Source organism: Nyctereutes procyonoides, unplaced genomic scaffold (assembly GCF_905146905.1).
Source record: "Nyctereutes procyonoides isolate TBG_1078 unplaced genomic scaffold, NYPRO_anot_genome, whole genome shotgun sequence".
NCBI classification, from domain to species: domain Eukaryota; kingdom Metazoa; phylum Chordata; class Mammalia; order Carnivora; family Canidae; genus Nyctereutes; species Nyctereutes procyonoides.
The window spans coordinates 10,447,885-10,470,677 of record NW_026575035.1 but is presented as its reverse complement, the minus strand read 5'-3'; the positions used below and the strand labels follow the sequence as shown (position 1 = coordinate 10,470,677).

The window sequence follows — 22,793 nt, the reverse complement described above, 5'->3', positions numbered from 1 at the left end:
TCACCTTTACCTCCAATTCCATATGAAATCACCCCAACTCCATGGCATCAAAGATAGGCAGAGCCACGACCCTTTTGTGAAACAAATTTCCTTCCTTGAAAACAACTTTTTAGTTTTCAACAGGAAGTATAAGGAAGCTTCTTAACTAAATCAAAGCATATCAGAATTTCCTTTAACCAGCTGGCTTTGAAAAATGGGACCCTCATTTTTTATGTATATTTCTTTATTGGAGTTCAATTTGCCAACATATAGTATAACACCCAGTGCTCATCCCGTCAAGTGCCCCCATCAGTGCCCATCACCCAATCACCCCATCCCCCCTGCCCACCTCCCCTTCCACTATCCCTTGTTCATTTCCCAGAGTTAGGAGTCTCTCATGTTTTGTCACCATCTCTGGTTTTTCCCACTCATTTTCTCTCCTTTCCCCTATAATTTCTTTCACTATTTTTTATTTTCCCCATATGAGTGAAACCATATAATGATTGTCCTTCTCCGATTGACTTACTTCACTCAGCATAATACCCTCCAGTTCCATCCACGTTGAAGCAAATGGTGGGTATTCGTCATTTCTAATGGCTGAGTAATATTCCATTGTGTATATATACCACATCTTCTTTATCCATTCATCTTTCGATGGACACCGATGAAAGCATCGAGAAACTTCTCACTTTGAGTCAACTGTTTTTCTTTTTTTTTTTTATAAATTAATTTTTATTGGTGTTCAATTTACCAACATACAGAATAACACCCAGTGCTCATCCCGTCAAGTGTCCCCCTCCGTGCCCGTCACCCATTCACCCCCACCCCCCACCCTCCTCCCCTTCCACCACCCCTAGTTCATTTCCCAGAGTTAGGAGTCTTTATGTTCTGTGACCCTTTCTGATATCTCCCACACATTTCTTCTCCCTTCCCTTATATTCCCCTTCACTATTATTCATATTCCCCAAATGAATGAGAACATACACTGTTTGTCCTTCTCCGATTGACTTACTTCACTCAGCATAATACCCTCCAGTTCCATCCACGTTGAAGCAAATGGTGGGTATTCGTCATTTCTAATGGCTGAGTAATATTCCATTGTGTATATATACCACATCTTCTTTATCCATTCATCTTTCGATGGACACCGATGAAAGCATCGAGAAACTTCTCACTTTGAGTCAACTGTTTTTAATAGGTGGGTGTCTTTCTTAACTATTTATATTTATTGTTAGGGCTATATTTTTGATTGATTGATTTATGTTTTGTTTCAAGATTTATTTTTAAATAACCTCTATACACAACATGGGGCCCGAACCCACAACCCCAAGATCAAGAGTCCAAGATCAAGGCAGATGAGGCACCCCTGGCTATGTTTTTTTTTCTTTAATCATAGAATTAGACTATAAATACCATTTATGTGTATGTTTGTCCATTCCCGAATCTGACCATGAATATAGCTTTGTTTTCTGGTTTTTTTCACTTGTAAGCCTTTTCTCATTATACCTTTTTCCTTTCCTTTTATTTTTTTAAGTTTATTTATTTATTTATTTATTTATTTATTTATTTATTTATTTATTTATGATAGACACAGGGGGAGAGAAAGAGAGAGAGAGAGAGAGGCAGAGACACAGAAGGAGGGAGAAGCAGGCTCCATGCTGGGAGCCCGACGTGGGACTCCATCCCAGGACTCCAGGTTCGCACCCTGGACCAAAGGCAGGCACTAAACTGCGGAGCTACCCAGGGATCCCTTAACTTTTTCCTTTTAAAGTCTCATTTGTAGTGGCTGCAAGGTATTCAATCATCCAGATGATGCATAATTAATTCAATCAATCCTCTATAGTGTTGACCATTTCACTGTTTTCAATGTTTCAACATCAAAAATAATCCCTCAATCAATACCACTGTATATATATTTTTGTATATATGTATATACAAAAGTATATGTATATAAAAGTATATGTGCATATATATATGTATATAAAAAGTATATATACACATATATATTTTGTATAAAGAAAATATTTTCTTTTTTTTTTTTAAAGATTTATTTATTTATGATAGACATAGAGAGAGAGAGAGAGGCAGAGACACAGGAGGAGGGAGAAGCAGGCTCCATGCCCGGAGCCTGATGTGGGACTTGATCCCGGGACTCCAGGATCGCACCCTGGGCCAAAGGCAGACGCCAAACCGCTGAGCCACGCAGGGATCCCCAGAAAATATTTTCTTTAAAAAAAAAAAAGAAAAATGGGACCTTCAAAGTTTTATCAGTACCAAAAAAACAAGCAACCCATTCAATGCAACTAGAAGCCTCTGAGGATCACTGGGAAGTCCCTACTCTGGACTGAGCCATCAACCACAACATAATAACAAATTGAGAATTCCAAATAAGATTAATGTTTCAGAGGGTCAGATGATACCATTTTAAACTGTTTCACCCTCCAAAATGTAAATTAAAAATTTAAGTAAAAAAAAAAAAAAGCCTTTTTTTGTCCTGTGGACAATGATACTGATTACTGGGAGAAACAAAGCTGAAGAAAATGAGACTCTTACTTCCAAAAGAAAAAAATACACTTGATGTTGGGGCAGTCAATTAAAAAAATACATTAAAACTGATCAAGGCAATGGGCTACTTCACATGGTATTTCCCATGCATTGTCCCAAAACACAGAGTAATGTGGTGTTTGTCAAAATCAGAACAACGTTCTTCACATCCTAATGAACTTGCAACATACTGACAGTGCTAATGAGCTTCTCTTGTTATTAAATAAAGGAGACTCCCTATGTATCAATTTGGGGATCTTTCTTTGTTCTTTTCAGAATTTTTAATTTCTTTTCTCAGAAAACTTGATAGGTATACTTTTTGCCCAGCCCCACAAAATTGTTGTAAAGGAGTAAGGAATTAAAATTTTTGCAAATAATATGAGTGCCAATTTCCATCATTTCCATGTTTAAAAAGGCATAAGAAGAGCAGCCCGGGTGGCTCGGCGGTTTAGCGCCGCCTTCAGCCCAGGGCGTGATCCTCAGCTCAGGGCATGATCCTGGAGCCCTGGGATCGAGTCCCACGTCGGGCTCCCTGCATGGAGCCTGCTTCTCCCTCTGCCAGTGTCTCTGCCCCTCTCTCTCTCTCCATGTCTCTCATGAATAAATAAATTTAAAAAAAAATTTTAAAGGCATAAGCAAACAAAAATGCCAGGATCATAGCCCACTACAATCTCTTGGTTCAATAATTTTTACTGTACCAAAAACTCTCTGGAAGAATTTAGCCCAAGTTTATGCTCATGGTATAAAAGAAACTGTTCTAAAGTCAGTTGTATTTTGTTTCATCAAATGACAGAACTGGGTAGCTTCTAGTGCAAATCAGAAAATAAAGAAGTTGTGCCCTTGCCATTAACCTTTAAAGTCTATCTACTACTCTACTAATGGTAACAAATGATTGACTTGCCATTTTTAAAGGACAGTGAGAATGTGCCATCTGTAAAAAGGAATTAAAAGGCATGTGTGGAAATTCAGAAACGTACCAAGTGTTCGCAATAAAACAAACTGCATTCCCAGCGCGAAAGGCCTCTCCTCATCTTCTACTGACCTACAGTGAAGGCAAAAAGAGAAATGTTTTAAAACACTGGCCTCAGGAAATGAATGTTACATCAAGCCTGCTTAGTGCAGAGCCGGGGACCAAAGAGCTGTCATGCCAAAATATTTATTTACTAGAATTTATTAACAACAGCCCAAAGAGACTGTAGATGTAGTTAAATTGGTGAATGAGTTCTCAGAAGTGACTCTGATTCACTCTGTTTCTGGGGAAATTCTGGTGGAGGGTCAAAGATTCATGGTTGAAGGTACAGAAGTAGTTCTGAGCTTCCAAAAAATCAGTTCTGTGAAAAAATATATATAGTATTTTATGCTAACTACTGCATTCTTTTTTTCTATTTGCTTACACTTTTCAGACAGTAGGTGTGTAGACTGAAAGTTACTCCCATAATTTCTCAAGGAAAAGTGTAGAGGAAAAAAGTTAAAGAAAGTAGAACCAGAAAAAAAGTATAAAAAACAAATCAAACATTAGAAAAGGAGTGAATCCCTCCACACCGCCTTGTTTTTTTCTTCTTTTCCTAAAACACAGTCTCCAAGTCATTCCCACATGGCAGGAAGATCGGAATCTATTGAATTGTAATTAGTCAAGATGAAAGGGCTCCTTTTCTGAAGGTTTGGGTTAGAAGCCAGCTGGTGATTAGCCATGTTTGAGCACTATAACATGGGCGGCCTTGATCTGGGTTATTTAACATCTCTTGCAGAATTAAAGTTTAAAGAATGGGATTATTAATGATTCATTTTTTTTAATGATGAAGTACCCTATCCTTTCCGTCCCATACACATTGAGCTGTAGGTATAGCATGTCAACTTCCCAAGGACTGGCACACCTGCCATCTTTTCTGTACCTTCCTTATCTTTTCCTAGCGGTTTGCCTAATGCAGAAGAATCTGTTGATAGAGGAATTGAGTGAATCAACCAATAGGCCTTCCCATGGGAGTATGCTGTTAACATACTGATGTTAACATACTGATAACAGTAGGCTGTTGTCATACTGATGAGGAATGAATTGGCTGGGAAACGTCTAACTCAGCATCCCATGGAAGAGAAGTCAAAATATGCACCATAAGCAACAGAGCCCAACTACCCTGCTAAGCATGACATCCCAGCAGATGTGCCCACCAGGTGCCCAGCCGTGGGGGGTGCTGAGGAGCCAAAGAGGGGGTACAGGAAGAATAAGAACTAATTCCCTTTCCTCCTCACTATTCATTACCCTGCCTCCCCTGGCTGCCCTAAAGCTGCTGTGGACATGCTCTTCCTTCACCACACTGTCCGACTTCTTCCTTTGCCCACTGCAGCCTTTACCGTGAATGCCAACACTCTGATCTGAATGTGCCCCTGTCAATGTTTTGAATAGGACTTCCATTAAAGTAACGTCTGGGTTCTCTTGTAAGCAAAATACCACAAAAGGTATATATAATAAAGCACAGCATGAACAACTGAAAAATTATATCTCCCAGTCTGTCCTTTCCTTGGTTCAACTCCAAAATTTTATATGATAGTAAAATTCATGAAATCAGCATCTTGAACTCCAGGCCCAGTGTGAACTGTCACCGGTCCTAGAAGTACTACCTGCCTACAAGGTTGGAGAGAACATTCTTTGCTGTACAGGAGATTTAGCATCTTCACTAAATGACTTCCTGCCCCATCTGGAGTCAAGCTTTTTGTGGCTAACATGGTGACAGCTTTCAGCTCCGAACTTGAACCCTTTAGGGTGCAGACTTTGGGAACCAAAGACATCCAAAAGAAGTTTCACTCAACTACAGGACTAGAACCATCTGAATAAAGAAAATTCAAGGGCATGAAAGTTACAATCTTCTTTTCCTTTCCCATCCTGACGTGGGAAAACTCTTAAGTTCAACAAGCAAATGTCTGAGCGCTTTCCTGTACAATCAAACTGGCTTTCCTCTCCATTTTACTATATCAGTCTCAGTTTGGAATCCGTACTTGGGCAATTCTGAATGTGTAACCCACCCAGAAGTGGAGTGCTGTTCTCACCTGAGTGTTACTATGATGGCTGATGGTTGGGCACATGCTGTGATGAAGGTGACGATGAAGAGAAAAATTAAGAACGGGATAAGGGTATTGCACGCCCGTTTGCATTTCCCAGACACAGCATAGCCATTCTCGTTGAGATACGTTTTAACAATAACCACGCGGAGCTGACCGCGCTGTCCCACCGTAGGGGAAGTGATCACTTGCCGGCTTTGGACACAGGTGCACTCTGTGTAATTCCTTATCTAAGGGAAGACAAAGATTGGTTGTGAGCCAACCTAAAGCACAGGAAAATTAAGACAAAGTTAAAAGCTCTAAAATAACTCTAGTACTTAAATATGCATAATATTTTGCTGAGCAGAATAAGTCAATCAGAGAAAGACAATTACATGGTTTCATTCATGTGTGGTATATAAGAAATAGCGCAGAGGATCATAGGGGAAGGAAAGGGAAGCTGAATGAGAAGAAGTCAGAGAGGGAGACAAACCATGAGAAACTCTTAACTCTGGGAAACAAACTGAGGGTTGCTGGAGGGGAGGTAGGTAGAGGGGATGAGTAACAGGGTGATGGGCATTAAAGAGGGCATGTGATGCAACGAGCACTGGGTGTTATATGCAACTGATGAACCACTGATCTCTACCTCTGAAACTGATGATGTTCTATATGTTGGCTAATTGAATTTAAACTTTAAAACATGCATAATATTTAACTGAAAATATATCCTTATCGCTAAGAGTAAGGATCCAAAGTGTGCATCAAACAAAGTCTGCTGGCCAAATCATCTAAACCTAAACTTTTATAAGAAGCTTTCAACACTCAGTTCTATAGCGTTCACATTCCATATGTTCATTTTGGTCACAATTATATGGTGTTTCCATCACTGTTTAATTCTTGGGTTCCCTGATTAGAGAAGCCCCTCAAAAACAGAAACCAAGCCTTCTGCTTATTTGTGCTCATTGGAGCACCTAGCATAAGCCGGGGCACAGTGTAGGACTTAAGGTAATATTTGTTAAATAAATGCAGAGAATTCAGGATACAGCTGTGATGACTCCAGGGCCAGGACGAGTGAATCTATCATTGGCTGTTTCATTTAAAACCAGCTAATTCAAGGAGCTAAAAATGTATTTCAAATAAAAACAATCAATCTGCCTCTTCTGTTATTTTTACTGACCAGACATCAGCTGAACTCACTGTCATTGTGACCTCTCAGCCACTTAGAGAAGCAGTAGCAACAAATATGAGGATGGGGGCCATTTGGCCATCTGTGCTCCAGGGACTGCTGGTCTCTTTTCAAGAACGAGGACTGTACATTAAAGGACTCACTCACTCACTTGCAGGGAAGTCCTTAGCCCCCAAGAACAGATCTCCTCTCTTTCAACTTGGGCACATGCTAGAGCTCACCCATTATATAATGGAGATCCAGCAACAGGCTTTCTCAATTTATCACCATAGCTTAAAACTCAGAAATCAAATATGGTAACCCCAAAACATACAGTCAATGGTCTAATCTCTGAACACCCACACAATACAAGCCAATGCACCTTAACCTTATTAATTAAAGCAGCCTCCCACAATCTGTTCTTATGCAAAGAATGAAACCAGGCTCAGTAAAGAACTGAGTAGAATATGAAAACCTCCCACAGTATTACAGCCTATTTATAATTCACAGGGAAGGGAATTCTCAAAATAGCCTATTCTTAAACTGACAGAAATATCTTTACTCTGAAAGTTAAAAAAAAAAAAAAGTTTGAACTGATAGTCTATAAAAAATGGCCATTGCCTATCTTCACAGATTCTGATCAGGGAAGGTACTCTCCTATTCTCTTCCACTGGCACAAAATGTGGTCATTTTGACCTTCAAATGCATCGCAAGGGCCCTAGGAGAGTAAGAAATGGGCGGCCTAGCACTCAACGTTATCACATTTCACTGAGTTGGCACAGAACATCATAAAGTGGGAGAGGGCTGATGTGAAACCAATCACTGCATCCACATGCTCCAATCGTCCCTGGAGAAAAATGATAGCATTGCATAATTTTCCTTCCTCTGGGTTTTTGCCAAGATGTATTTTGTAGGTTATCTGAAGTTTCTTGAAAAGAGGGACTGAAGCCACGCAATAGCATATGAGTCCTAACACGTCCTCGTCACAGGATGTTGGATTAACGACGGTACAGGAACTTGTGAAATATACTCACCCCAGTGCTAAGATTACCACTGTTAACACAGCCAGCCAGACAAGGGTTAAAGTATGTAATTCCATCTGATCCACAGACTGGCTCATACTCGTGTATTTTACAACCACAATTAACATTGCAGCTTCCTGTCAGGTTCCTGTGAGGCATGGTGAGAGAAGGTCTAGAGAGAAAAAAGCAGGTCATGAGCAACATTTACTAAAATAAAACTCTAAAGAAAGTTCTCGACGTTAAGTAATTTGTCCATTTTAGAGAAGCTAGTCCCAATAAATTAAAGCTATGGGAGTGTAAAGTAGCCCCCCTGGATAATAATCACGACTTTCAAACAAAACATAAAGAAAAACGTTTCAATCTTATGATACTATAAATTCAATATTTTCACATGAAATTATCTATACTGCTTCAACCCTACCTTCCATCTTGGTGCTACAGATCTGAGCTCAGTAGTTCCAACCCCGATATAACTCCATACTTATTATAGACATTAAGCTCTATGTCTTAACAAATCCAGGCCTCAATTTCTTTAACTATAAAAGAGAGGAAATACTTTTCCAGATCAATAACAACATTAGGAGGGCACGAACAAAATCCACCCATCACAGTTGTCGACACAGTTTCCTTCGAGCAAAAACATGAATTGTTCTGGAATAAATTATCAAAGAAAGACATGCAACCCTAGAAAATGAATCAGAAGTGATTTTCAAAGATCAGAAATCACATCATTAGTTTGATTCAAACAACCAGAGAAGAAAAATTCAGTCCTTCCTTCAGAATGCCCAGATGCGGATTCACAAAGTGGTGGATTTTCGGGATCCCTGGGTGGCGCAGTGGTTTAGCGCCTGCCTTTGGCCCAGGGCGCGATCCTGGAGACCCGGGATCGAATCCCACGTCGGGCTCCCGGTGCATGGAGCCTGCTTATCCCTCTGCCTGTGTCTCTGCCTCTCTCTCTCTCTGTGTGTGTGTGACTATCATAAATAAAAAAAATTTAAAGAAAAAAAAAAGTGGTGGATTTTGTTTTCTCATAAGATCCTGATGTATGGGTGGTGCAGTCGGTTAAGGGTCTGACTCTTGGTTCAGCTCAGGTCATGATCTCAGGGTTGTGAGATGGAGCTCAGCATCTGGTTCCATGCTCAGTGGGGAGTCTGCTTAAAGATCTCTCTCCTTCTTCCTCTGCTCCTTCCCCCATACTCTCCCTCTCTTAAATAAGTAAATGTTTGATTCAAAGAAATGATACAATATGGAAAACTCTAATCGATTCAGGCAACAGAAATAAAAGGGAGAAAAAGGAAATAAGGATATAGACCTGAGGAGAGAAGTAAAAGGAAATATTGTGGAAGGGCAGAGGCAGGCAGGTACCCGGGAGGGACTCATAGAAGCCATAGAAGAAATGAAAGAGGCCCTGTAGTGACCTCTTCTTTCCTTGGTTTCTGTGACCACCATTCTTGTCACTGATGAAATACTGCTCCTAAAGCCACAGGAGTTAATAACAGCTGATCCATCATTCAACTGTCCATCTATTCATCATCCATCCATTCAACAATAGTTTGGAATGTTTGTTATGTGCCAGAACCTATCTTTTAAATGTCTGTGTTGAGTATTCACCTCTCCAGTAGCATAGCTCATTCTAACTTTATGTGTTAATCTATAAACATAAAGCATTATTTGTTCAAAGGTCTCTTTGCTGTGTCCTCTTTCACACTTTGATAACTGAGTTCTCAAATTTTAATTAAAGGAACAAATTCATAGCAGTGTTTAAACCTTATCAAGAAAGGCTTCTAAGGAGGCAAAAGTGAAATAACCTCTGTTCTTTACATCACTGTACAGAAGTGTCATAGAACTTTGATAATTGTGCCAACAAACTCTTGGATTCATATCATTTTGTGGTGTACTTCTAAAAATGTGATTCTTGGGACACCTGGGTGGCTCAGCAGTTAAGCACCTGCCTTCAGCCCAGGGCGTGATCCTGGAGATCCGGGATTGAGCCCCACGTCAGGCTCCCTGCATGGAGCCTGCTTCTCTGTCTGCTTATGTCTCTGCCTTTCTCTCGCTCTGTGTCTCTCATGAATAAATAAATTAAAATCTTTAAAAAATAAAAATTTTAAAAATTAAAAAGAAAATGTGATTCTAGACCAGTAATTCTCCATAGGGACAATTTTGTTCCATAGGGGACATTTTTGTCACAACTAAGAGGGTGCTACTGGCCTCTAGTGGGTAGGGCCAGGGATGCTTCTACATCCTACAGTACAGAGAACGACCCCGCACCACCCCTATCTGCAACAACTCCTATGACTACACTTGTGCATGCATGCACAATTTAAACCCCCACAAGACCCTCATCGCCCAAGTCTTAGTGTTCTTGAGGGTGAGGGTGAGAATACCTAGTCTAGACCTACTACTACATTCCACAAATGATGAAATGGAGGTTCAGGGAGGCCAAATGATTCACTATAATGCTAATTAGTGCTGTTTTAAGTGGTACCATATGAAAAGCCTTCTGTGTCCATTACCATTCTCTTCACTAGTTCTTCAAGAGCAACACTGGAAGCCATGACCAAACAAAAGAGGTTTTACATGTCTGCATGCTTAGTCACTAAAAATGACAGGTTCCAAATCCATACAATATAGTTATTATTATTGCTACTAAGAAGCTACAAAGAATTTCTTTTAAGAGCCTGATTCGTGTTCATTTATGACCACCACAAGATTCCAAACACCTCTCCTTTATGGGCATGTCCACTCAAGAGAAAGGAATCTAGAGAGAATATAAACAGATGCTCAAAACCCACTGATGACAGGAAGCAAAAGCTTTCCTGAGTTCCAGAAACAGAGGCACAGTTCCAGGTTACTGTTGGGTATGTTTGTTTTTCTCATGAGAACATGGTGTCTGAAACAAAGAGATGATACAATAAAGCTCAAAGAAAATCAAAACAGGCAACAAATATAAATAGCAGTGAAAAGAAGTGGGCTTTCACAAGGGTCATTAGGGGAAGGCCACAGTGGCACAAAAAAGGAAAGATACCCATGGTCAATGTTTTACACTGTGCTGAGTTTAAAAAAGAAATAAATTTTAAAGAATAATAATGTCTTGTTTGACAATCACTCACTTTTCAGAAAACAGGCTGGGTTATTAGAAGTGTATAAGTGTTGAAATTTGAATAACACTAAACAACCTCTCATTAGCCTGAAGTGAATCCACCATGGGGGTACAAAATGCACATGGGCTGCAGGGCATCCCACACTTACATTGTGCAAAGGGTCTGTGCATCACACTTCCAATAAACGAAAGCATTTCTGACAAGTTTGCTTCACAGGTAAGATGTTCCTATTAGCTCAGAGGCAAGGTATGAAATGACATGTCCCGCAATCATTGAGTCTTCAAGAAAACCAGCCGCAGAGAGACCAAATGAACAAGAAAAGGGAAAAGGAGCAAGCTTTCCACCCAATCCTTATTAAATCAATTGCTTCAGGATCAATGTTTATTTAAAGCAACATATAATCATAAAACATATCATGGTTTAACATAAGTAATAACGTCCACCATGGAGCCATTACAGCTGAGTAAGCAAGGACACAGTCAAATGTCTCTCTCTGTCTCTCTCTCTTGCTCATGGGCACCTAAGTATGTCAAATCATCTGACCCCAAGACCTAAAGAAGTTAAGACTTCCCCATCTGACATACTTTTGCAGGTCGCCATAAATCAAAGAGGAGCCTCCTTAACCATCTTTCTGCCTCCCCTTACATGTCTCCCTATTAAGAAACATGACAAGTGGGCATCTATGCATCTTACGCACAAGTCACATGCATTAAAAGAATATGATTCATGTAGAAAATACCTTTTTAGTAAAACGTACTAATCAACTAGAAAAAACTGATATCTTTCTCATAATATCTTAATAGCTATCAATTTATCTCAACTTCAAGAAGACTTCGATTAGAATGTTTCTTTTTGATTCTGCTTAAATTTTTGGCTTCATATTAAAATGCTTCCCTGGCTATATATAGCTGTGCAACTTCAGGTTTATAATTATTATTATTATCATCATAATCAACGTTATCATTTAAAACTAACATTTACGGAGCCCTATTTTTACTTTAGGAATTGTGCATCAAGATCTCTATATAAATTACCTCATTTCTTCCTCACGAGAATTAAAATTATTATGACTGTGCCTTCATTTTTTAGATGAGGAAATTGAAGATATGAGAGGATAGATACTGTTGAAGTTCACAGAGCTAGTGAGGATCAAAGACGGATTCAAACCTAGTTATCTCTGTGTCCGTAGTGTACACCCTTAAACCCCTAAACTTGTGGGGAAGTTTTGCATAACAGTCTGGATTTTTGCTTTCACTAGCACCAGTCTTCTGGGTGCTTCATCCTGCTTTATTCTTCTTCTTCTTCATCTAATGCAGTTTTTCCAGCACTCACCCTTCACCGTGACTAAGCATTAAAGTCAGGAAGAACAGGTTTAATTCCATATTGACAATTCACAAGTGTGGTGACCCAATCTAAAGAGATTTCACACTTGTAAAATCAAGATCATACTGTCTCTATCACATGGCTGTTGAGAGGATTAGGTGGGTAAATGTATATCCAGTGTCCAGCATTGGTCCTCAAACATAATAGGCACGAAGATATTGGTGTGCTCTCTTTATCTACACATGAAAGAAGTATTAATGAATTAAAGTAATACTCACAAGGGCAAAGATCACAAACAGCCTTTGTGATGTTTTTCTTTTCAAAAAGAAACAAGTCATTCTCTAATTTACTCCTACAGATACTTCTGGAAAAAGAACTAAACTGGGATCTAGGTTTAGGGCTATGATTTTGTATGACCACGGGCCAAATCTAACAGTCTATGGCTATTAATGTCCTTCTTGCCTGTATGAGGATGGCGAGTGTAATCAAGGAATCATAATATGACATAATATATATAATAGCATAGGTTTTGCTAAAGGACTATATTCATGGAAGTTATAATTACTATATCCAATCATTATTTTTATTGTTAAAGTTTAGCTTTATAGTTTACAAATTCACATCAGGTATAACTTGAAACTTACATATAACGACCTAAAACTTACACAAAATATTTTTTTCTTTTCTTTTCTTTTTTTTTTTTTTTTTTTGAGTAAACTCTACCTCAACATGCAACCAGAACTCACAACCCCAAGATCAAGAGTCACATGCTCCACCAACTGAGCCAGCTAGGTGCTAAATTATCTCTTTAATCCAAAATCTTTTTATTTTTTATTTTTATTTTTTTAAATATTTTATTATTTATTAATGAGAGAGAGAGGTAGACACACAGGCAGAGGGAGAAGCAGGCTCTCTGCAGGGAGCCCGACGTGGGACTTGATCCTGGGTCTCCAGGATCAGGCCCTGGGCTGAAGGCAGCACTAAACCGCTGAGCCACGTGGGCTGCCCTCCAAAATCTTTTTTAAAAAATTATTATTATTGAAGGATAGTTAACATAAGATGTTATATTAAATTCAGATGTACAGCATAGTGATTTGACAATCATATACATTATTCAATGCTTACCATGATAAGTGTTGTCACTGTCACCATATGACATTATTATAGTATTATTGACTATATTTCTTATGCTATAATTTTCATCTCCATGACTTAATTTCTAGCTGTAAGTTTGTACCTCTTAATCTTCTTCACCTATTTTTAATAAAATGATGTGTCCCTTATACTGGGTTTTGAAATATCTTTATTTATTATTAATGTAATACATACTCACTGTACAAATTTTGGAAAATACAAAAGGACTTGAAAAATTAAATTGAACTCACATACCCAAGAGTATCCATCATATTATGCTTTTAGTATATTACTTTCTGGTCTTTATTCAATACGCATATAAATTAACATTAATAACATTGCTATCAAGATTTTCACTTCCTTTTTTTTAAGAAAGAGCAAGCAAGCATATATGCATTGGGTAGAACAGAGGGAGAAGGAGACAGAGAACCTCAAGCAGGCCCCACACTCAGTAGCACTGAGCCTGATATGGGGATCCATCTCACAACCCTAAGATCATGACCTGAGGCAAAACCAAGAGTAGATGCTCAACCAACAAGACATCCAGGCACCCATTATTGAGATTTTATAAAGAGTTCTATTATTCCTGCTAGCATTACATGATGAAAATTTTTTATTGACTGTTAGTATGAGGTTATAGAATGGTAAATTTGGTCCTAAGTTTAGTAATATTCATAGGTTCTTTGAAATAAAAAGGCTTATTATATTTAAACAGGTATTGTGTAGTTTTGTAGATTTCATGTTGTTTGGATCTCCATCACAAAATTTAAAGAAAATCTGCTTATATTTCACAACTCCTTGATCCTCCTAAAATGAAATAAAGCAAATTCTGTTTGTGTCACCCAAACAGAGCCAAAAATAGATCATATACATATAGCTAGAAATGAATTGTAAGCCTATTAATAAAGGTAGCCAGGAAAATCCAGAGACACAGAGACACACATACCTAACATCTTTCATAAACTATTTGTTCTCTACTTTTCAGGAATTTCTTTTAAAATTAGTAATATAATAAATAAAAGATCTTGGATGGCATCAAAAGCTTTAAACAATGGGATAAAAATTCAGTAGGTGAAGCTGTCTGTGAGACACAGATGAGGAAATGAATGGTTTCGAAACAGAGAATTTAGAAACGATGTGACCAGAAATGCTAGTTACCCAGAGGACTGGTAGTAGAGTACTGTCTAAATACACCATGAAGCAGAAGCAGAGGTAGTGTAATACATTTTGGGAAAGCTGCTGCAAAAGTCTGAATAAACAGGCTATATTCAATTTCTGTAGTCTTAGCACTTTGGGTCAATAAAACTATATTGAGAGAAGTAACTTCAGGGAAAAATCCCAACCTCTGAGATTTTGGACTTGTTTGAACTTGGTGGATCACTCCATACAACAGTCACTGAAAAACACAGAAAACTGAGAAAATGCTTCCTCCTCACTTCACAGCTCAAGAAATCATCCCTGGAAAAGTTCTGGCCCAATAATTCAAGTCAGAAGTAATTCAACCAGAAGATGATATAATAGATCTTGGTTTTAAGCTCAAAGAGATGACATTTGATAAATGAAAGATAATAAAGCTTGCATTATTAAATGATTTATCAAGACTCAGTACTGTTGAACAATTCTGTACATGGACATCAGATTTAACCCCATTTTTAAAAATTACTTGAAGAAAAGGTAAAGAGCAAAGAATCACATTATGTAATGTGTTTATATAAAGTATTATTTAAGCCACAGACTTGGCAGTAAATCCAGACTCTTAGGCTACAAGATGATTTTGACATACCTGTGTGAAATACAGGCACGTAGGGGAAGCAAAACACATTTCCTAATTACAGCTACAGGGAGGGACCAGGGTGGCTCAGTTGGTTAAACATCCAACTCTTGATTTGGCTCAGCTCATGATCATCTCAGGTTTGTGAGATCAAGACCTGCATCAGACTCTGCACTGGATGTGGAGCCTGCTTGAGATTCTCTCTCTCCCTCTGCCCCTCTAACTGCACCCCCACCCCAAAAAAGAAACAAACAAACAAACAAACAAAAAATGCTACAGGTTAATAGTGGGTACTGGGAATGTAATTACTTGAGTTGGGAATGGGCCAGGATATTAACCAGAGTGCCTAGGATCTTTCATTATGAAAAATCCTCAAATCCTCAAATTTGAATTTCTATTTTTTCCATTTTATTTTATTGTGATTAGAACACTTAACATGAGATCTACCCTCTTACCAATTTTAAGTATACAATATAGGTACACTGGTGTACAGCAGATCCCTAGAGCTTATTCATCTTGGATGGCTGACGCTTGATGTCCATTGATTAGTAACTCCCCATTTCCCATTTCCTTAAGCCACCATTCTGCCTTAATTATTTTAGATACCTCATATAAATGGAATCATTCCATATCTGTCATTCTGTAACTAGCTTATTTCACATAGCATGATGTCCTCAGGGTTCATCCATTTTACCACATATTGCAAAATTTCTTTCTTTTTTAAGGCTGCATCATATTTCATTGTGTGTGTGTGTGTGTGTGTATACCACATTTTCTTTATCCATTCATCTGTTGGTGGATGCTTAGTTTGTTTCCATATCTCAGCTGTCAAATCTGAATTTTCTAGGGGAACCATTAATAGCATGTCAGGTTCATCCTGCAAAAAGACTGTGACTCCATCTTGGCTCAAGAGGAAAAGTTCATCTTTCTAAAATATCCCAAACCCATTATCAGGTATTCAGGTGCCTCTTGAGCCCTTGATACTAACTCAAAGATGGATCGTCATGAAGATTCACCCTACTGTTGAACCTAGAGCTTCTTATACAAAAGAAGGTGGCTTATATACTGTGCTTGCTTTTTTGTGTTTTTTTTAATCTTCTTTCAGAATATTTTAATAATGAAGAGCACTGCATTCAGAATCAGAGCGAACTGGGTTCAAATTCTACTTCTAGCCTTTTCTGACTATGTGACTCAGCAAGTTATTTAATCCTTCTGAGTTTCTTTCTCTTATTTCAAATGAGAAAAAGTACCATTTTAAATAGTTAGGTATAAATTGCTTAATACATATGGGTTTCATCCTATTTTATCCTTCCTCTAATTCTAAGAGATTAGTGCTGTTATTAGCCATCTTAATGATAAGGGAACTGAGTCATGGAGGATAAGGAAGGTGCCAAGCACTTTATTCAGTCCTCACAGCAGCTCAACAAGACAGTATCTATCAGTGTCTTCACCTTAAAGGTGTGGATACCAAGCATAGAAAGGTAACTAATTTGCCCATACTCACAGCTAGTATGTGGCAAGGCCATGGTGAAAATCCAGACCAGCTGACCTGAGAGCCACAGAGTAAAAGCAGTGGGTGTGTAGAACACAGCATGATGCCAGCTGCACCAAGTATGAGGAAATGTGCATTACTGCAAGAAAAAGATGTGCTCTCCATGGTTCTCTTGGTAAGGATGTGGTTTGTTCACTCTAGTGTGTATCTACATGAAATGCAAAATGTAAAACAGCACCTGAGTTTGGTTTTCAGAAAGAACACAAACTCTGAAATAGAAAATCTGGGTTTTATTTGGTTCAACTCCTTATTAACTGATGACTTTGGGCAAATCACTTCATCCCTAAGCCCAGTTTCTTTAACTAAAATGTGTGAGTAATAATACACACAGTAATGTTGTAAGCATTATATATAAAAGATACACAAAAACAAGTGCCAATTACCATACCTGAGCCAAACAGATGCCTAACAAAGACTCGCCTCTTCACTGCCATTCCCTTCATCTCTCTCTTTATTGGCTTTAAAGGAGAAAAAAAAAATCCCATATGCAAGCCTCAAAATCATAAAAAAACAGATAATAGTTATTACTTAACAGGCCAACTCATACTTGTGAGCAGGTTGTACACTGCACAAGAGCACAAGCCAAAGGAGTGAAGAGAGGCTGAAATGTAGCCCTCACCCTGCTTGGAGGAAGGGTCCCCTTGTTCTTCACACAAACTGAACTGCTATTCTAAAAGTGCCAAACCTGTGCAGCTGTATCACCCAAAAGTTTTTATACCAATTCAATTTTAGTATACTATCAATATTGGTATATTTTCTTCCTAGAAGTATTTGGGAAGCCAGAGGAATTCTCCAAGGAAACTGGGGTTTTTATTTTGCTAATTTAAAAACTTTGATAAAGTCAGGTTGCAAAGATTGGAATGAATGGATACTTGAAGTAGCCTCTAGCATGCCTAACCAAGTTTTTCCTTATTGAATACAATTAAATGAGAAGTGTACCATAAATCATGGATTTAGATAGGTAAGAAGTTTATTTTCATCAAGTTCCTCCAAGTTCAGCATCACTAGATGAATAACAACCCTGCACAGAGGTAGATGTCAGACATTCATTCATCCTTTAAAGAAGAAGAGGGGGAGGCTCAGTGATTCAGTGTCTGCTTTTGGCTCAGGGCATGATCCTGGGTGCAGAGATCGAGTCCCACATCGGGCTCCTTGTGGGGAACCTGCTTCTCCCTCTGCCTGTGTCTCTGCCTCTCTCTCTCTCTCTCTCTCTCTCTGTCTCTCATGAATAAATAAATAAAATAAATAAAGAAGAAAAGTTTTGTATGATCTAGAAGAAAAGGGAGAAGAGACAAGAAACTAACTTTTTCAACACCTATTTTATGCTGGACTCTATGCTAGGAAGTATCAGGAAACTTCCTCAATACAATCCTCAAAAAAATCAAAACTACAAACATTTATTTAAGAAATTGGAATGCTTCAAAACTGGAGGTTGAAGATGGAGGAAAGCGACACTGACTTCTCATTTTTTTACCCTTCTGCAGTATCTTAATTTTTCAGCTACATGTATTTTACTTTAATTATGCTTGTAACCAGGTGTGACTGACATTATCACCAATTTAACAATGAGGGAGACCGATACTCAAAAATATTAGGTAATTTTCTTGCATGGTCACACAGGTAGAAAACTGACCCCTCTACTACTTTTCTCTGAAAATAAAGTCATCTTTGACAAAGGAGTTTGGGGGGAGACAGGCGAGGAGGTTGAGAAGTTCCTTCTTGGAACCTCTGTTTTCTTACTAACACAGAATCTGGGATGTCCAACAAGAAAAACAAGGCTAGGGTAAAATAAAAATATTGAAGAAAAGGAGTTTTTAAAATGTAACCATCATGGCCCATAGGGAAGGAAGCTGAGTAGGGCCAAGAAATGGATTGCTCAGCAAAGATGAGGGCCTGCTAAGATTGGAACTCATAAATTTGTAATGGAGCCAATCAGCACAATTACATAATTTTCGTCCATAGACTGCAGAGTCCAGAATCAGTTGATTCAGGATTGGCAAGACAGATGTGGTGCTAAGCAAGGGCTTTAATGTCTTGAGGGGAATAACAGTTTAGAAGCAGGTAAGACAATCAGTCTGCCTTCCCTCTCTACTAAGAATGCATTTAAAATTAAAGCAACTAAGATTAAAAGGAATAACGCTAGCAAAGAGGAATGGAAAGAATGACACCAAACTTCATAAAAGTAGCAAGTGGAAAGGCATAAGTTTATGTGACAAGCAGGTCCCACCTTGGGGAAGAGCCACCCTGCCCAATTGGCCCTCCTCAAGGTTCCACAAAGTTCTGAGCTTAAAGTTATCAGCTGTGGCAGAAGCCAAAGATGAGTATGAAGCTGACGCCTGAGGAGAGACAATTGTATTGGTGGGCCCTTCCTTTCTCATATTCACCCATCTCCACCCCCACGTCAGACCCCAGACCGTCTCTGGAAAGTTCTTCTCTAAATAGATTGGAAGAAATTTAAAAAGCTAAGCTCTACTCTATTTTTTTTAAGATTTTATTTATTTATTCATGAGAGACACAGAAAGAGAGAGAGAAAAGAGAGAGAGAGAGAGAGAGAGAGGCAGAGACATAGGCAGAGGGAGAAGCAGGCTCTGTGCAGGGAACCCGATGCGGGACTCGATTCCAGGACTCCAGGATCACACCCTGGGCCGAAGGCAAGCGCCAAACCGCTGAGCCACCCAGGGATCCCCCACTAAACTTCTACTCTAGATGTTGACAACTGAGAATAAAACTCCCTCATTTTTGTAGGGGGGCATGAGCAGTGGAGCAGATAACCTGAAAGATGCTAGACTGAGTCTTGTCAACCCAGAAAGCCCAAGATAAGCAAAGAGAAAAACTGACCCTTAACATCAAATGGCAAAATGTGAGGCATAAAAACAAAGTCAAGAAAAGAAATTCAATTATATACACAGGTCTGAGAAGATATTACTCCCTGAAAAGAAATCAGAATGTTATGAAAAGGAAACACTCAGAATACAACAAAGAAAAAAGTTGTTCTTGAAATTTTAAAAAAATCTACATAAAGAATAGAAAACAAAGTATGAAAGAATCTCTTGTAGCAAAGGACATGGGAAATAATGAGAGAACAAGCCACACATACAGGCAGCCAGTCTGTAAATTCCAACATCGGATTAGCAGCAGTCCTGGTGAGCACATGGGAAATGGAGTGAGTAAAGCTATAGCAGAAGAAAACTTCTCCAGGGCAAAGAAGATAGATTTGTTAGATTAAGATGGCGAATGTAATGAATGAACAAAGCACTGAGAGAAGATATTCAATCAACCATTCCTTCCTTCACCCAACAAGTACCCTGCATTGCTTCAGATGGTGGGGATGCAACTATTATGTAGACAGCTAGAGGAATTGTTTTCAAGGAGCTCATGATTTAGAAACAGGAGGCATGAGCAGAGCAAATAATTAAATGAGGTAATTTCAGCTAGTGGTAAATGCAATGAGGAGACTAAAGAGAAGTGACAGATAAAGAATGAGAAGAGAGTGAGCTCCCTCAGATTGGGCAGGGAGGAGCAGCCTCTCTGAGAAAGTGACATTGGAAGGGCCCAACCAAGACAAAATCAGAGGATAAACCATTCCTTATGATATTTACACCTTGAATAAAAAATGTCCTAAAAACTTCCAAATAAAGTTGGCCACAGACAAATGAGAGCTAGGATGGGAGTTTAACTTCTTGTTAGCAACATTAGATGCTCGATGACAAAGCAATGGCTTCCAAGTTCTCAGAGAGGTAATTTTCAACCTATAATTCTATACTCATTCAAACTATCATTAAGTGTGAGAGAAGCACATAGTCACTGTAATACACTGACAGGCTCAGAAAGTTTTTCTTCCCATGTCCTCTTTCCTCAGATGGTATCTTGGTATTTTTCTCCAGCAAAACAAGGAGTTAAATAAATAAATAAACAACCAAACAAAAAATAGTGGATACAATTGAGATCCATGAAAGGAAGTTCCCAGATATAAATTATGCCTAGAGACCAGCTAGTTCAACTGATGCAAGATTATGGAAAAAGAAGAATCTAATAAAGTACATTAAAAACTTAAAATATATACAAGAGCATGGGAAAGGCCAGTAGTCGAGGAAAGAACACATTTTTAGAACTCAAGGAGTTCTAAAGAGACAACACAAGAAATAGGGTGGCCCAAATACGATACAATTTTAAGCAGATCCTGTCTCCACCCTAGATAGTAGATGGCTACTCTTTCTTCTTCCTCTATATTTTCTGCAGAAAAATGAACCAAAGGCTATATGGACTTTAGAGCATCACACATAAGGAGACCTTTGGTGAGATGCTAGAATTGTGGCAGGGGAATCATGTAAAAATCTACAGAATGACCAGAAGGACCCAGACCCTTTCCCATCCCACTCCACTCCCAGTTCTAGAATGCCAGCAGGTAGGCTTACAACCCAGAACACACCCCAACACAGCCTCAGCCAAGAGACAGGAGAATTCTGCTCCTGAAGAGCCAAAGCACCCCAGAGGTAAGACCTCCAGTTCTGACATCCAGCACCCCAATGAAATGACCTAACAGTGAGATGCACCAAATGACAAGCTCTGTCATCAAACACAGAGCACCTACTCAGCTCTTTAAATTCCTATTCTTCAATACTAAGAGAAAGCTAAGGATCACAGAAATGCAAGGGAAACTTCCAACATAATTGAGATAGCAAAATAAAGAGACAGCAGACAGCATAGACAATTCAGAAAGGAAAAGAAATTCTTAATAATATTGGAGAAGTAACAGAAGATATTCCACTCATGAAGCAAGAGGACTAAAAGCAAGAAACAATCAAAAATCAAAAAAGAAATGTGGCAGTTAAAAGTACAATATTCAAGATAAAGATTTAGCAGAAGACTGAAAAAAACGAAGCTCAAAAAAAAAACCTTTCCAAAAATAGGATAAAAATGAGATAAAAATAGGTGATGAAGAATAAGTAGAGGATCAATGAAGGAAAGAGAAGAGAAAAAGCAGTGACAAAAAATAACAAAATTTAAATAAAAAATAAAAATAGAACTGAAGGACACAGTTTCCAGACAATAAAGCTAAGTGCTCAAGAGGGAGAAAAAGAAAACACACACACACACACACACACACACACACAATCCAAAGTACATCATGGTGAAACTCAGGAATACCAGAAGTAAACTGGAAGCTCCTAGAAAAGAAACATAGGGCACATAGGAAAGACTGGCAAAAAGAAAAGGCAGATTTCCCACAATAGCATGAAAAATCAGATGACAATGGAGTAATAACTTCAATATTCTGAGGGAAAATGATTCATCCAATCTAAAATTCTTTACCCAGCCAACTGACAATCAAATATAATAGGTTTTTTTAAAAACCATCTCATGAAAAGTCTTCAAAACAAAAAAGTTACAGCCAGTATAGCCTTCCCGTATCTAGTAGAGGGTGTGCTCTCAAAAAATGAGAGAGGAGCCAAAAAAGAGGCATCCACAGAGCGCATCGAAAAAAGAACAAGATACAGACAAAAGCAAATGGAGTTCCCAGGGTGCCAGCTGGGTAGCAGGCCCAGGGTGCATTGTGTCCGATTAGAGTGTGGGCACTAGGACTTTGATTTAGACGACTCCAAGGCATGGGAAATGGAATCATGAGTTCATCAGAAAGGTGAAAAATCATGGCAAGATATTTTGAGCCCTCAGAGAGTATAGGAAGCCAGACACACATTCAGAGAAAACCAAGAAAATGAAAATAAGACAACGATGAATTTGAGAAAAATCAATGTCATATATGAAGGGAAAGCTGAACTCTTCATTTACTAAGGAAGTCATAAATAATGTCCCAGTTTAGTTAATTTATGCATTTTGTCTTAAAACTATAGAGGTAAATACCAGAAGAGACAGCTAAAAATAATTTAAAACTATTGCCCTAGGAAGCAGGATTGGTCAGGGGACTATTAGTTTTTTGTTTCTAACTTCTTAATCCTATTTATTTTCCAACTGTAATAAAAATCATTTGATAGAAGCAGAAATTATTCTTAATTTATTAGTGATGACTGATAACAACAGCTAACTTTCAGTGAGCACTTACTGTGGGCCAGGCATCGAGCTGAGAGATTTACATATGTTGCTCATACTACCCCTACCTGACGACTCTAAGGTGATTCTCATTGCCATATACTAAATGTTTGGGTTC

General features: G+C 38.6%; 1 protein-coding gene across 4 annotated transcripts in view; it reads right to left on the bottom strand.

Moving 5' to 3' along the window:
• Nucleotides 1-22,793, bottom strand: part of SLCO5A1 (solute carrier organic anion transporter family member 5A1) — a 139,107-nt gene that overhangs the window by 5,672 nt on the left and 110,642 nt on the right. For 3 of the 4 annotated variants that reach the window (XM_055318171.1, XM_055318174.1, XM_055318172.1), the window contains 3 exons: nt 7,756-7,915; nt 5,566-5,807; nt 3,501-3,565 (listed from right to left, as the gene is read on the bottom strand). In XM_055318171.1, the coding sequence (XP_055174146.1) occupies nt 3,501-3,565; nt 5,566-5,807; nt 7,756-7,915 (467 nt within the window). Of the gene's footprint in view, nt 1-2,017; nt 2,206-3,500; nt 3,566-5,565; nt 5,808-7,755; nt 7,916-22,793 lie in introns of those variants that run through there. The other variant, XM_055318173.1, reaches the window with a different exon arrangement.